The 15,498-nt window shown below is 48.5% G+C and overlaps 4 protein-coding genes across 4 annotated transcripts; all 4 read left to right on the forward strand.

Moving 5' to 3' along the window:
• Positions 1-588: 588 nt before the first annotated feature.
• FIESC28_00880 (uncharacterized protein) lies at positions 589-3,414 on the forward strand (the record flags this gene model as incomplete). Its single annotated transcript, XM_031155031.1, has 8 exons — positions 589-714; positions 763-1,241; positions 1,296-1,484; positions 1,534-1,672; positions 1,724-2,175; positions 2,234-2,789; positions 2,845-2,939; positions 2,991-3,414. The coding sequence occupies 8 exons, from the start codon at positions 589-591 to the stop codon at positions 3,412-3,414; spliced, it is 2,460 nt and encodes an 819-aa protein (XP_031020915.1).
• A 2,583-nt stretch (positions 3,415-5,997) lies between these two features.
• Positions 5,998-8,404, forward strand: FIESC28_00881 (uncharacterized protein; the record flags this gene model as incomplete). The annotated part of the gene is made up of 3 exons (XM_031155032.1): positions 5,998-6,111; positions 6,166-6,427; positions 6,477-8,404. The coding sequence occupies 3 exons, from the start codon at positions 5,998-6,000 to the stop codon at positions 8,402-8,404; spliced, it is 2,304 nt and encodes a 767-aa protein (XP_031020916.1).
• Positions 8,405-9,862: 1,458 nt separating this feature from the next.
• On the forward strand, positions 9,863-10,958 carry FIESC28_00882 (uncharacterized protein; the record flags this gene model as incomplete). The annotated part of the gene is made up of 3 exons (XM_031155033.1): positions 9,863-10,000; positions 10,051-10,566; positions 10,623-10,958. 3 exons carry the CDS (start codon positions 9,863-9,865, stop codon positions 10,956-10,958), a joined length of 990 nt encoding a protein of 329 aa, XP_031020917.1.
• Positions 10,959-13,078: 2,120 nt separating this feature from the next.
• FIESC28_00883 (uncharacterized protein) lies at positions 13,079-14,674 on the forward strand (the record flags this gene model as incomplete). Its single annotated transcript, XM_031155034.1, has 2 exons — positions 13,079-14,344; positions 14,396-14,674. 2 exons carry the CDS (start codon positions 13,079-13,081, stop codon positions 14,672-14,674), a joined length of 1,545 nt encoding a protein of 514 aa, XP_031020918.1.
• Between the last annotated feature and the right edge of the window lie 824 nt (positions 14,675-15,498).

Below are 15,498 nucleotides of genomic sequence, written 5' to 3' on the forward strand. Positions count from 1 at the left end.
GCGAGAATGAGGAGCTACGACTTGGGCTTAATGTTTGAGACAGCTTAATCACCGAGCTAATAAAGCTCTATCTTGGTAACGTATAGGATCTCAAGTATGACAAGAAGCTGCAGATAGTTTTCGGGAAGTAAACTGAGTGGGGGTTTAGGATCATCCAGAGTCTGGACGTTTCAAGGCATTATGCTACAACGGTACAGTAGCTGCCCTGTTTAGGTAGCCAAGAGTTTCCGACATCCGAAGTCCCCGTGCATGGGCGTGGGATGTTCTCAATTATCGTCATTTCAACAGCAATGTCGTGATATGGCTGACAGCGGTTACAAGGGTTTTTAACCCACATAGCGCTTGATGGAGGGTGGCTTGACGGCGGTCTAGACTCTGTCCAGTTGCCTAAATTAATCTCCCCGAAGACTTGATGTGGCGCGAATCCACTGAACCTGCCGCTATGGACGCTACAACTTGCCAGCCATTGCAGAAGACCCTCGCACGCCATCGTCAGCTCGTTCGCAGTGAACCAGGGCATATGAATCCATACCTAGCCTGTCTACAGCACCTGTATCTTGCGTAAAATAAGGTGTAGTAATCGTAATCATGGAAGATCTTCACTCCAATCGTGGACAAAAGGCCTCTCGTAGTCTTGCCGATAGTGAAAGTCTTTCCAGCGTCAACATCAACCGCAACATTATCATGGGCTGTCGAGTTTGTCGGGCAAGAAAGGTAAGTGACGTATTTTGTTTTATTTAGTCAAGTTACTCACATACATAGGTCAAATGCGATGGCCGACCCAACGGCTGTCGCAATTGCGAACGTCTTCAACTCGAGTGTGTTGATGACGACGGCTCAAAATCTGGCAGTCGGCGTGGATCAGTGCCTGTGTCTCTGAGAAAGATCCGAACTTACCGATCATGTACGAGTTGTCGTGTCTCAAAAACAAAATGCGATGGCGACCGCCCGAGATGTTCGCGATGCTGCGCCCGTAATTTAGAATGCCAATACGACGGAGGCTCGGCTCCTCGCTGGGCGCGAAATCTCAGCAAGGCTCCGACTTCAGGTTCAAATGAGGAAGAATTAGAGTCTTCTTTGGACGCATCTTCGGTCACTGGAGATAGCTTCATGTCACCCAGTCTCATCCAGTCACAGGAAACTGATATCGCAGCATCCCATCGGTCGAGCACCCGAGACACCAGTGCTATAGACCCGCCCATAGATTTCGCCGATGATACTGAATTGTCCATTCATTCATGGTGAGTTCCATGTCTAAACCGAAAAACCCGAGCCATCACTAACCATGTTCGTAGGCTTGTGTCTTCAGACCTCCCATCTTCAAACAATATTCGTACTGTGGTAGATCACTACTTTGCAAACATTCACCCTCTCCGATGCTTCGCTTTTGTTCATAGACCGTCCTTTACTCGACATCTAGATAAGGGCTTTGAGTCAGAAGACGAAAGAGCATTGCTACACATCATCTGCGCCCAAGGTGCCAAGTAAGTTGTCTCACCATCGATGAGTGAGAATCCGAAGCTGATGATATAGATTCTATGCTCTATCCGTCAATGTAGAGGATCAAGATGCCAAGGCAGGTTTGATAAGGGCTGCGGGAAATAGCTGGGCGCAAAAGGCCGAATTGCTGGTTCTCACCAATTTTGGAAAGATCTCAGTTCAAAGACTCATGGTAAGCTAACTCAGTGCTCAAGTAAATAAATAGCTGACAGTTTTTTTCTAGACATGCATATTGCTTTATGATTTCCACTTCAGATTAGGCGAGTACACTCAAGCTCTCATGTTGAGTGGCCTAGCTGTAAGAATGGCACATGCATTGCAACTCAACGTCGAGTTCTCTCCGGATATCCTCTGTGCAGAAGCAAATGAGTCCTCTCCACCGGCAGTCGAGAAGGAGAGTCGTCGAAGACTCATGTGGGCTTGCTATATTCTGGATGCGTGGACGGGCAGTGGTGTGGACCAGTTGACGCTCCTCCGTGAAGCCGATATCAAGATCCAGTTGCCGTGCAATGAGCGTAATTTCAGACTCCGAATCCCATGTGTGACCGAGACTCTTGGTGTAGGACATGTCCTTCAATTCCTACCTCCAGCTATTGTCCCACGGAGACCCGCTGCTAATATGGGTATCATGGCCTACTATATTCGAATTGTCACTCTTTGGAAGCGAGTAGTCAGGTCAGTAGCAAACGTAAGCCCCCTTCTAAAAACACCCACATAACTAACGGGAAGACAGATATGTCAAGCATTTGAATACGAGTCCACCTCCATGGCTTCCTGAATCCGACTTTGCCGCCCTGGATGCTGACCTGCGAGCATGGGGCCGACATCTCCCTGAGTTCATCTCATACTCTACCGATACCATCTACGCCCGCCTTGAATCTGACCAGCTCGGCTCACTTGTCCTACTTCACTGCACTTATCACCACAACCTTCTTGATCTTTACAGAATTTCCATGCCCGACCTTTTCAAGCTAATCAAGCCCTTCTACTTCCCACCCAACCAAGAAGAGTTCCTGCAGTCTTTGCAAGTTGACTGCTTTTACCACGCAAAACAAATTGCTACTATCTTGGCCGAGGCTGTGCAACATGGTGCAAGATACTTGGCTGATAGCTTGCTACCATGCTTCGCATATGATAGCAGCCGAGTGATGCTGTACTACATCGCAAGACTGCTTGATCTTAGTAGGCCAGATGCTGAGACTATTGTTGTGGACGCTATCAATGCTGTGGAGAGTAATAGCAAAATTCTACGGACAATGGCTGCCCTATTCCCGCTGGCCGACTCCCTAGTACGTGGATCACTGTAGGGAAAAATTGTGGCAGTTCTTACTGACAATGATAAAGGCGACTACGACGGAGCGATGGTTAGCTAAGATTCGCAAGACCTTCGCGCAGGACGAGCATATGAGCGATCGTCCTAAGCAAGGTGATGAGGAGAGGTATGCTTCAATTGATTTTCAAGGTGACTCAGTTGCTGATAGTCTAAATAGATCGCCAATTCTTTCCGGAAGTCCAATCATTGGTAGTCCTGATGAGGCCCTGGGAGCGCTTGGTCTAGCACGCCTTGCTCAGGGTGAGAGCGCCGATATCAAGCCGATTGATCAGGATGCTTGGAGCAAGGTTGGAAGTACAAGTCCGACTTCAACCAAAATAGGAGCCGGATCTGCCTCTGGACACCCGTCAAGTAGTCAACATGAGGAGACACCTGCACGATCCAAACTACAGCATGAGCAACCTGTGTCTCAACGGACACCCCCTGGAGCTACAACTTCCCATATGGACCACCAAGCTGTTGATCTAAATGATCTCCAAAACTATCTATCCTGGGATATGTATGGTATCATGGAGATGAGCGACAATGGCCTAAAAGCTGGCATCGAAGGTAACGGCATGCCTTCCTGGAGTGCAATGTGATCGGAAGATACCCAAAACAAAGTTTTCAGACATTTATGAAACTCGCTGTCTCGGGAAATCTCTCCGAAGTACTTAATATGGGACTTTTTGAGCCTTGATGGATAAGACTGAGGTTTCATAAGGCAATTCGGACTACCGGGTTGCAATGATCACAACCACAAGGACAGACCGCTATCACGGAGATCAATGGCTCGTCAACAGCGCGAATGTCATTCCCATGGGCCTCCCCTTGCAACAATTTCGAACTAGTAGGGCGCACGGTAGTGAAAACGGCCACTCCGAGGAAACTCGAAGCACGGTACTCTTAGCAGCTAGCAACGTTGATCTCGACAAGCCCGCTCGAGTGCTAGTGGTTTATCGAGGCTTCGGCATTATCTCGTTTTAGGAGAGATTATCATTTCAAACTTTGAGGAGGCTGGACTTTGGATAAGGAAGGCTGGGGTCGCAACCTATACGAGACTGTATGCATATGCATCTTTGGCTTTGATATGTACCCAATGAGCATGATGACGATTTTCATGTTGTCGGCGTCTATAGAAAACACGACATTTCATTGGGAGCGCTGCAGCCTTCAACAGGGGCATGACTGTTGCTCTGACGCGATTACGAATAGCTGCTGCATTGCAGGATCCGGCGTCTGTATCAGAAGTGCTTGAGTATCGACAAAGTCTGTGATACAACATAGGCGAGATTTGATCGGATGGTGAAGGCGGACGTAATTATAGAAAGAAATTGATATTCGAGACGTCTTTAATTATGGATAGCTCAACGGCACGGAGAGTTAAATTGCGACAAGTAGCATTGATCACCGATGAACCACGCGGGGAGCATGATCTAATTTAGCATGTGCAAACAAGAAGAGGAGAAATATGACGATGCCCAGAATAACTAGATTGATAGAGAAGGTCTTGGAGCTTGGGCCTTGACTACGGATACAGTTACTTGGTTCTCGGAAATCGGTAGCGGTAGGTAGTGTTCAAGGATAGAACCTCGGCGATGAAGGACGGATGAGACGAGACGAGGGGTAGCTATGGCAATCCCAGGGGACCGTTGTTTTGTTGCCTTGTTTACATCCCTGTGAAGTGGTGAGTCTGGTGAGAGAGACTATAGAGATCGAGATAAGCGTGGGAACAAAGCAAGTTACAGCTTCTGCAGCTCAGCCGCTGGCCTGGGTTTTTCGCCAATGAAAACTGGATTCACATAACAATTGTTTACAATAATGCCGCTTCTAAGAGTGATGGATACCGGGTATCTATGTGCACATACTTTTTTCTATCCGTCTAAGTGGGGAGGAAAACAAATTTCTGCTTGCGGCTCAACATCTTTTTAAGTTAGCCTCTTCCTCCCTTCTTGTGATACAGAGATGACTGGTTTGTTTTGATGCCGTTTGCGGAGTTGTGATTCGCTTATCATAGCCTTGCGCACATGCAAGTCAACGAATCTGACGATCCAAACCCAGTCTAAGTGACTAAAATCTGCCTATTGTATGCAAGGAGTTGGAGCGAAGACGCCAAACACACTTGCTTGCTTGCGCCTTCGGACCACAGATGCGGGTTCATGCTTGTACTTTAACCTGCAAACTATGGATAATCAGGTTAGATTTGCGATGGAGATACGACGGGGTAGAAAAACAAGGAATTTGTTGATCGATCACGGAGGATTGTCTGGGCTATTTTGATATATATAGTAGGTACTATACTTAACCGAGATATACCTAGAAATGGATATTCACTTACGCGTAAGAATCTAATCATTCGATAACAGGGCGAAAAGTGAAAAGGCGGAAACGAACTACACCACAAGATTTCCATTCTTTTTCCCAGTTCACGCATTGTGGACGGGCCAAATGCTGTCCTAGGAAGGGAGGCGATCCTGGGATGTTGAAAGAGGATGCCCACTACAGGCCAATCATCAGCTTTAATAACTGGATCGTAGTTACAGCAGCTGATCAATAGCGCTTCGACCAAGCTTTCAGTGGCCTCACAGCCCTGGGATATCCCTGCCAAAAGCGACCTACAGCGGGGTAACCGTGCTGAAACACTGGGCCACTCCAAATACGCCCGCCAATTAAACCCTGGGGGGAAGTTGCTGTAGCAACTCTCTTTCCCATCGTTTACTGCACCCGATGCTCTTTCGTGAAAGAATACTTCCATAATTGAGGCCCATCATTTACGTTCATTCTCATCTTGTCTCAGCCGCTCCCACGTCAGGTCTTTCGTTCTTTTTTTTTTCTTCAACTCCAAAAGATCCCATCGCGAGTTTGCTTTTGCGTTGCATGGCATTTACCAATTACAGCTTCGCATTGCGCATATGATGCTATTTACGCCTCGACGACTTCACTGCTCGATGACCGCCTGGGAGAGAAAGTAAACAACCTTACTGTACTCCGTACTAAAGGCCCCGATTGCATTTTACCGAGTCCACGATTCACGCCCACACTATTTTCCAAGTACACCCACCCTACATACGTTTTTGCGCATTCGTCTCCAAGCTAGCGTCCTTGCTCCTTCAATTGCTTGTACATAGCATTGTTACCCGACTGTCTTCCCCTCCTTCAGCGACGGCGCTCACGGCCTGGACAAGATGGTCGACACTAGCTACCTTGCGCAGCAGGTCAACAACAGTATTGGCCAGCTCCACGGTCTCTTCGATGAGATCGGTGTTCCTGATCATGAGCGTGAAGCTCGAGAGTCTGAGGTATGTTTACATCAGTTTGCGACACAAGTGTCGACGGGTTACTGACTTGCGCAGCTCTTCTCAGCACTATCCGAGGCCCTCAACAGCCAAGTGCGACTCGTCAACTCAGAAAAGAAGGAAATGATTGAAGAAGCAAAGAAGATCATTACCATCATCCATCAAATGGAAGCCTCGCTCGACGACACAAATCGCCGCCGCTCTCAAGAGGACGACGAGCTCACCATCACATATCCTTTAATGCGATGCCTTCAACAACTAAGGGAGAAGCACACACAAATCAGTCGCATCCACAAGGAGCGATTCGAACAAGTCAAGAGTGCGTCTATCATGACAAACCATTGTTCCATATGCTGACCATAATACAGAACTCGTAGTGGCACTCGAGTCCTACTCTTCGCATCTCGAACCCACCTTTGTCCAGATCCCATTACCCCCTACAGGCCCAAATCAATCCATCCCTGCCAACTTCGACCTTTCTGCCACCTATGTCGACAAGCTTGACAGCGAGTTCACACGAGTTTATGAGGAGTATTCTCGTCGTATTGCTACAGTTCAAGCCCTTGCCGACCAGACGATTGGACTCTGGGCAGAGCTTGGCATTCCCCAAGCGCAACAAGATGGTGCCATTGTAAAATACTACCGCGATGCTCCCGAGCAGCTTGGTCTACATGAGGAAGACATCAACCGTCTCCGTGCCAAGCGTGACAGACTCTCCGACGAGAAGAAGAACCGAGAGAAGAAGCTCAACCAGCTCAGGGCTGCTGTTGAAGCTCTCTGGATCAAGCTCGGTGTTGATGAGAGTGAAACCAAGCCATTCCTTAACGCGAACCGGGGTTGTGGTGTTCGACAGATCAACGAGTTTGAGGATGAGCTTGCTCGTCTAAACGAACTCAAGCGCCAAAACCTTCACCTTTTCGTCGAGGACACTCGCATCAAGCTTCAAGAACTCTGGGATGCGCTCTACTTCAGCGAGGATGAGATGCTTGAGTTCACACCTGCCTTTTCCGATGTCTACAGTGATGCTCTTCTGGAGGCTCATGAACGTGAGGTTGCCCGCCTTGAAACTCTCAAGGAACAGCGAGCCCCCACTCTTGCTTTGATCGACAGATACAAGACTCTTGTGAAGGAGCGCGATGATCTCGCTGCATCCAGTCAAGATGCCTCGAGACTCATGGGTCGTGGCCAGAAGGGTGAGAAGCGAGACCCTGGCAAGCTGCTCCGCGAGGAGAAGATGCGAAAGCGCATTGCCAAGGAACTGCCCAAGATCACCGCTGAGCTGCGCAAGATACTTTCCAAGTGGGAAGACGAGTATGGACGATCGTTTCTTGTTTTCGGCGAGAGGTTCCTGGACGAGATCGAGGCTGCTGATAATTCCAAGACGAGCGGACTACCACCGCGCTCCAAAACCCCTGCTGGCCCTCCGCCCTCAACTGCCAAACCACCCAAGGCAGTACCCAGCCGAATCAATACCAAGTCTGTCCCTCCTCGATCCATGACCAGAACTCCTACCACTGCCGCGCCTCCCATGCGCCCCGGACACCAGACACATGCCTCCACATCCAGTATTCCTCTCAGCCCCGCAAGAAGCCCGTCGCGAATCCCAGCGCGAGTTCCTTTGTCCAACATGAAGCACGGAAACAACTCTCCCGAACGCCCTCGGGCCGAGTCCTGTGCTGATGTCTACCGACCAGGCCAGTCCATGATGAGAGCGCCTCCACCCAAGATGCGCGATTTGATGGCTCAGGCTGAGTTTGAAGCTCCCATGAACCCCTACAAATCAGTCGGCCTTGCTACTAGCATTGTTCGCCAAGTCGAGCCAGAGGACGTTTACGACGACCGTCCACGAACGGCTCGATCCAACTCTGATAATTCTCAGTACAGCTACCCGAGCAACACCTCTCACTACAGCAGCCACCCAAGCTTTAGCGAGGAAAGCTTCCACGATCCCTATGCTACTATCCGCTCACAAGGTTACCGTCCAATGGCTCCTCCCCCTCCCCGACAGATCTCTGGTGAATCTATGGCCTCCACCAATATCTCAGGGTCTGAGAATTGGGAAACCTACGATGACACCAGCGAACCTGAAGTCGATGTCTCTGATGCCTACTATGCTAGGCTAAAAGCTGCTCGAACCAAGAGATTCTCCCCAGAGCAAACCCGTCCGGCAAGCAGTCAATCTAAACGCATACGCGGAATACCTCCGCAAGGGTCTTACAATGGACCTGTTATGATTGACCAGGACGGAAACCGCATCATCTCTGGCAGCGAGTGGACTGACGAGGATGCCTACTAAGATCCTTCATTGCCTTTTGCTCAGTGTTTTATCTACGAATAATGTCAAAAAAAAAACGATCGCGCCATTCTGAATTTCGATTGATTCACGCAAGCTTTTCATGATGATGCGGGCATCTCGCGACGACCTTGCGTGAGCCAACAACAGAGCGTCACATACCCAAAAGCCTTTTCTGGTAACAACGTCGATGCACGATTGAATGCCTCTACGACAATGCTCAGCCAGGTGTCTTCTCACATTTTTCAATCCCTTGGACATGTTTGTCAATAAGCCTTTTCATTTTCTTCTCTTCATATTCACTTCCCACTGTTCAAGTTACATCTCGTCGGGCCCGACGCCAGGAATTTTGTATCCGTTTATTTGTTCTTTTTCTCTCTCTTCAGTCTCTTCTTTATTCCCCTCTGTTTTTGAGGATCATTGTACACAGTCCTCTTCGTCTAGATTAGTGAGGTCTGTTCTGTTGGCGTGTTGGCCCTAGGGTAATGAGATGTGCATATAAGGGGGTTGAGGGCACCGGAAAACTTGGATTGGGAGGGAATGATAAGCAGGCGTCTAGGATCATTGGCGTTTCATGTATATCCGGAGTAGCAGGGCGAACTGCTCGACTGGATCCATAGCAATGATATTTGTCTTGATTTATAACCTGTTGTCTCCAACTGTGATGTCTGTATGCTTGCTTGTGACCCTATTTGTGTTAATAAGAAAAGCTTAACTGTATTGCGACATGTTTACACCTATCTACTAAGTAGATACTACTAAGGTAAGGTTGAGGAGGTAGGTATTAACTAACTACTGCCATTCTCTTCATCCTTTCTGCCATGAGTGACATGCTCGAAATTATTGTCTGCTATCGTTTTCTTTCTCGAAGCTTGCGCCAACGTCGACATTACCACCACCATTCAGTTAAACAAGCTTTTGCATCTTTCCTATCATCGTGATCGTCAGGGTTCACCCAAAGACCTCCAGAAGTGAGGTGAAGGCGCGTTGGAATTAACAAACAAAATGTTTGCGGATGCCTCGCAATGGATTTTGTTTGCCTACCTTCATAAGAGGTAGTCAAGGCTTAGGCCACCATAATAAAGTAGTCTAAGTGCTGGTCTTAGCTGGCATAAAGTGACCAAATTATTTCGTCTCTTATGCTCTTGGGGCCAATACCCTGAGGCTTACCTGTCCGTGAATGTAGGTACCTAGGTATAGATTCACAGCGTTGGCAGTGCCGTGCCAGCTGCGATTTAACAAGAAACCTTCTGCTGCCTGAACCTACTTACCTCTAGGCCTTCCCGCAATTTCCTCCTTTTCCAATATCACATTCTTCTCTCAACCATTGTATCCAACTGATCAGCACAGTATGGACGGACATCACTCTCCATCCCCCAAGCTCTTGAAGCTTCCCAACGAGCTGGTTCAAGGTATCGCCGCTCTGCTCAGCAAAAAAGATATCATAGCTCTGTCGTCAACATGTCATCCACTTCGAGAAAGTCTGGCCAGGATGGTGTGGCATCGAGTCAAAGTTTTGGGCAACACTCGCAAAATCCTACGGTGGTTCCAGACATTTTTGAGTTCAGACAAACATCACGGGACATTCAGATTCATCAGGTAAGTGAAAATGGATGCTATATACCTAGGTATCGTATGCATGCTAATAGTCCTCGCATCTTAGGGAAGCAGCTATTTCCTTTGGCGACCAAGGCCCGATTGGCTGTCACGGTCCCTTTCCCTTTCATGCTGGGAAAGACGGAAGAGAGCAAATGTCAATGACCTTTACAGAGAGCATCCAGACGATGGTCTCTCTCGAATCACTTTCTTTGGACATCACCAGTCTGTGCCGAAACCATCTTGAAGCGTTGTTATCCGAATTGCGCGTTATGCCTAGCCTCAACCTCCAACGTCTTAAGCTGGGATCATTGAAAAACTGCGAGGCTTTCGTGGAGTATGCTGGGACTAATTTGAAGACCTTGTGTCTGCCCAGTATGATCTGCTTTCGGGGACAATTTGAGCACCTTGAAGAACTCTACATTCACGAGAGGAACCACTTCAACAATCCGACGCTGGAACTAAACGACATTGCTAGAGCTTTCCCACGATTGAAGTCCCTGGGCTTTCTCGAAGGTCTTTGTGCAGAACCTTACCGATACTCACGTCTCGATCCCTGTCAAGGATGTGTAAGTGACGTCCTGTCCCTCAAATGTACAGATCGAGCTTTACTGACTTTTGGCAGGTCAAGCAGTGCAAGACATTGGGCCAAGCACTGCAGGAGAAGCTGCCCAACCTGGAGCGCTATGTTCATTCATTGCGATGCCCTTTTGTTGATGATCGAGACATTCCTGTCTTGGTCCTCTCTGGTCACCTTGCTCGTTTCAGAAAGGTTTGCCGTCTAATTAGAGCAAAGCATCCGTCACTGAAAGAGTTGGTGATCCTTATCAGCTACGGGTACCTGCTGCGTTGCAACACAGATCAGGTTACTATCGAAAAGCGTGCTGTCTATGACAGAGCTGCATTTGCGTTCACTCAAATAACTCGTGCGCAAGTGGTTCACGAAGATCAGAGAGGATGAGAGATGAAACCGGCGAGTTAGTTTTCATAGGATGCTGTTTGTTGTTGACGCGCTGAATTGGACAGGGCTTGGGCGTTATGAGATGATGGCTAGACGGGTAACAGAAGAAATGTACTCCAAGGATCAGGCTGCCAAAATAAAGTAGTCTAAGATCTATCCTATTTTAGCTATAAGACTCAACTATTTTGTTTCTTGTGCTTATGACGGTTAATTCTTTTGACACCCTGCGGTCATGTACCCGACGGTAGGAGAAAATGAATCTATTTGTTTCAGAATCCGTGGTTACCACTTCGCGTATAAATCTTCAGCTCCCATTGCACGGCCCTATGTAAGCAGTCAAGTTACCTCCAGTCACCGTTTATGTACCTATAGTACGGTAGACCAATGCTGATATGAGCTATTCCAACAAAGGCAGCGCTCGTTTTGGTAGGGGTTGCCACAACTGCGTTTTAGTGCCAGGGGTAAATTTCCGAGATGCTTCGCCAACTATTACTTTTGGCAATGACTTGATTGGATATCTCGATCCTTTCAGTGTGGTAGACCGGGTTTGTTCGTTGTGGGAAGTGAAGAGTCTGGCTTCTGTAAGCTGCAATTATAGCGAGTAAATCTAGAACAACCAGATAAACACTGTCGTTAATTAAGCATAAGAAGAGAAGACCTGCGTGACTGATCAATCATGTGATGAGTGGCTGAGCTAAAAGAGACGACATGAAACCCCTATCACGAACGTAACATTGATTAGCCTGACAATGTATTCCCCTTTCCTCAGAAGTAAAGAATGAAATGTTAGAAACGCCAAACAAAGGTAGAGGCCATCTACTGGGCATTGCCTTGCTTCTCCCGCTCAATCCGTATCCTTGGCTCCCGCTCTGTCGGTTCTGTGACTGTTGTATCCGTACCCACCTGAGCAAGGATCATTTCCGTGATCCTCGATCCACCGGAATTCGAGACTTGGCGTTCGGCGCTCGACCTGCTCTGAAGATAAAGTTGCCCAATGGGGAGAGGGTAATTTCAGCTGAAAGTTTCTTGAGCTCATGGTTGAGAAGATATTCCTGAGCCAGCAAAAGGAGGCAGAGCCTGTACTCAGCTGTTGATCACCATGTGGAGTCGGATACTCGCGGGCGTATCATCTTACACGCAGCTGCATGACCCCCTGGGAGCTACAGATACGAGACAGGATGGTCTTCAACGACCAGGAATAATGTGATATGGTCAAAGAGCAGGACATTGTGAGAAGGCCGGGTTATCACTATCACAAGGCTCGCTCGGTGTCAGTCTGTTCACTGCAGTCTCGACCTGCTCTGTTGACAGCATCATCAATGTCTCTGATCCGCGAAATGTCACCCATCAAAATCCTTGTAGCTGTCCGTTTTAAACCCGTTACCAAGAGATCTGGACATCAGCTAGAACATTCACACCAAGAATGATCAACCGCTTCAGCCGAGATAACACTCTAGTTCGTTTCCTAATAGGAGGAGGCGTCATACGCCAACGCCTCAACGCTCCCCACGTAACCGAGGATCCACATCCCTGCTGCAAAAACGTCTTTGCTCAACCTGGGACGACCTTTCCTCTAACTGGAAACGAGCAAAAGCAATTCTTTGACTTTTAGGGAAGAAATTACAACATCGAGTGGCAGTTGAGCTATTACTACGCACTGATACTGCTGTCCCCATATCCAGGGGTTATAGACACAAAGCGTTCCCGCTGATGAGTGCGGGGTTCATCTCAAGCGTCTTTTCTTGTGATGTTTCTTGATCGAGGTCTAATAGTTGCAAAACTAATGACAAGGCTAGATGCAAAGACTGGGGGTCTGGAATCGACGTGCCGAGAGTTCTCGGCGTCTGACCGGGACAACTCGACCAGGCTTTGGACTAGTTGGTTGAGTCTTCGATATATATATATGCAATGGTTCCTCTCTCTCATCTCGAATCTGCCAAGAGCTGATTCTGTCTTCTCCAGGCGTCTTCACCTCTCGTCATTCTTTTATACATTCGTTCTAATAATATCTACACTCGTTCTATCTACAAGCCAACAGGCACTACAGTCTCTCTTTCAAAAATCTCTTTATTTGCTTACAAGTTGCCCATAATTCCTCGAACCCTTCACATACCGAGACCATGAAGTTCAATATCCTCGTCGCTGCCACTTTGGCTGCGGCCCCCATCTCTGAAGTCGCCGCTCACTCTAGCATGGGAGAAACCATGAAAGAGATCGAACGAATTGCCGCTCGCAGTTGGAGTAGTGGCTGGAGCAGTAACAAGTGGCCTTTCTCTAACAGTGGAGGAAGCAATTGGGGCAGCGGAGGCGCTCAGAGCAGTGGAAACAACGACTGGAACAATGGAGGAAGCCAAGGCAGCGGAGGTGATAGCTGGAGCAACAGCGGAAGTCAGAGCAATGGAGGAGGCTCCAGTTCTTGGCCCGACCAAAGCAACGGCGGTAACAGCTGGAGCAATGGTGGAAGCCAGAGCGGCGGCCAAAGTGGCTGGTCTGGAGACAACTTCGATGCTCACTCCCTTATTGGAGACCTCCGCAGCGTCAGCGACAAGTCTCTCACTTCAGTCGGCCGTGATATCAAGAAGATCCTCAAAGGAAACGGCAACCCTACCAGCCGTGAGCGCTACCTTGGCTGCCCTTCTATGAACTCTCAGCGATGCAAGCGCGATACCTGCTGTGTCTGGCAGTACATCTCCAACGAGCTTGAAGCCCGCTTCAGAGGTGAAGCTGGCCGTTGCACCCGATGGGCTCGTTATGCTGTCCGCATTGGCTTCCACGATGCTGGTGCCTGGTCCCTGAAGACTTCTTCCCAAGGAGGTGGCGCTGATGGCTCTATCATCCTTGCGAACGAGATTACTCGTGGCGAAAATAAGGGTCTCGAGCAGATTGGAGAGTACTACCAGACTATTTACGACAAGTACCACAACAAGTATGGCTTCACTCAGGTCACTATGGCCGATCTTATCCAGATGGGCTCCAACATTGCTGCTGTCACTTGCCCTCTCGGACCCCGAGTTCGCTCTTTCGTCGGCCGCAAGGATAGTACCAAGGCCAATATCGGAGGCCTTCTGCCCCGAGTTGACTCCGATGCTCTCACTCTCATCAACCTGTTCAAGGACAAGACAATTGGCCCTGATGATCTCGTCGCCCTCGTCGGCGCTCACACAACCTCTCAGCAACACCACACCAACATCGACCGTGACGGTGATCCTCAGGACAGCACCCCTGGTGTCTGGGATATCCTCTTCTACCAGCAGACTCTCGACAAGAACGCCCCCAAGCGCGTCTACAAGTTCCCCAGTGATGAGGTCCTCGCCAAACACCCTCTCACCAAGCCTGCCTTTGAGACTTTTGCCAGCGGTAGCACTGGTCAAGCCGCCTGGAACGTGGTAAGTGTCAACGACTTTCGAATATCATATGCATCTTGCTAATCTTATTAGGATTATGCCCGCGCCTACGTCCGTCTCAGTCTCTTGGGTGTCAACAACATCAACAGTCTCACCGAATGCACAAAGGTTCTTCCCCAACCCGTCGAGTCTTACCGCCACAAGGACAAGGGCCGATTCAACAAGTGGCTCCAGAGTGACGATAACTCTTACACTTCCAAGTCTGTTTCCAAGGATATTGATGACGGTTACGAGATCTCTATCCCTGAGGACAAGATTCCATCCAAGCGTGGCCCTTGGAAGAAGTGGACCACCCTTTTCAAGTGGTGGTAAACTGTGACGAAACAACACATTTATATATTCGTTGGCTACCTAGTAATCAATGTTACATGGGCGGCGCTTTTAATTCATGATATAGCGTAAGGGCGACAGGACTTCTTGTATATTATATGCCAGTGGCACCATTTAATTCTTTATCTTTAATGAGATTCTTCGGGCAAGTATTTATTTGCCTTAGATGATCGATGTTGAGAGCAATATGCTTCTTTTCATGCCAGTTCAGAACCTCAATCTATCGAGCTATATGCTTTGATACCTAAGTTTAGACAACCAGCTTCTTGCCACTTCCCTGGTCATCACTGCTCTCGCCGACATTCACTGTGTGTTTCCTTGTGTAAATTATTGATGTTCAAGCAAAAGGAAAGAGCGACAACTATAACTTTCAACTGGCTGACCGGAAAATACAAGTAGGCAGGTGACACTGCGCCCGGGTCCGGGATGACGCTCCTATGAATGCATGGCTCTTTCCTCCATCGATTGTCATGGGCTTCATTTGGCATAGGGTTAAGAACGCTCTGAGATACTCAAAGTGAATACCTTCCATAGCTATCAGATAAGATGCATCAGAAGGGCTAACCATGGTATCACAACCGGTCGGGAGGAGGTTGAGGAGGAAAGAACCAGAGGCCTACCCCCCTGGAGTTACAAGTATCGGCATCTTTACTTCCTATCCCGTCAGCTCAAATGTTTGGAGGGGCAGGATGCGCTTGCACCAGAAAATGACAAGGAAGGTGCCATGTCTACTACGTTCGAACATAAAACCCCAGTCTTGTCCTCCTCTGTTCTTCTTCAGCTTTCTTCTTCTTCACCATCCTCCT

Source organism: Fusarium coffeatum (genome assembly GCF_003316985.1).
Source record: "Fusarium coffeatum strain FIESC_28 chromosome Unknown BRIP53273_contig_25, whole genome shotgun sequence".
Taxonomy (NCBI): Eukaryota; Fungi; Ascomycota; class Sordariomycetes; order Hypocreales; family Nectriaceae; genus Fusarium; species Fusarium coffeatum.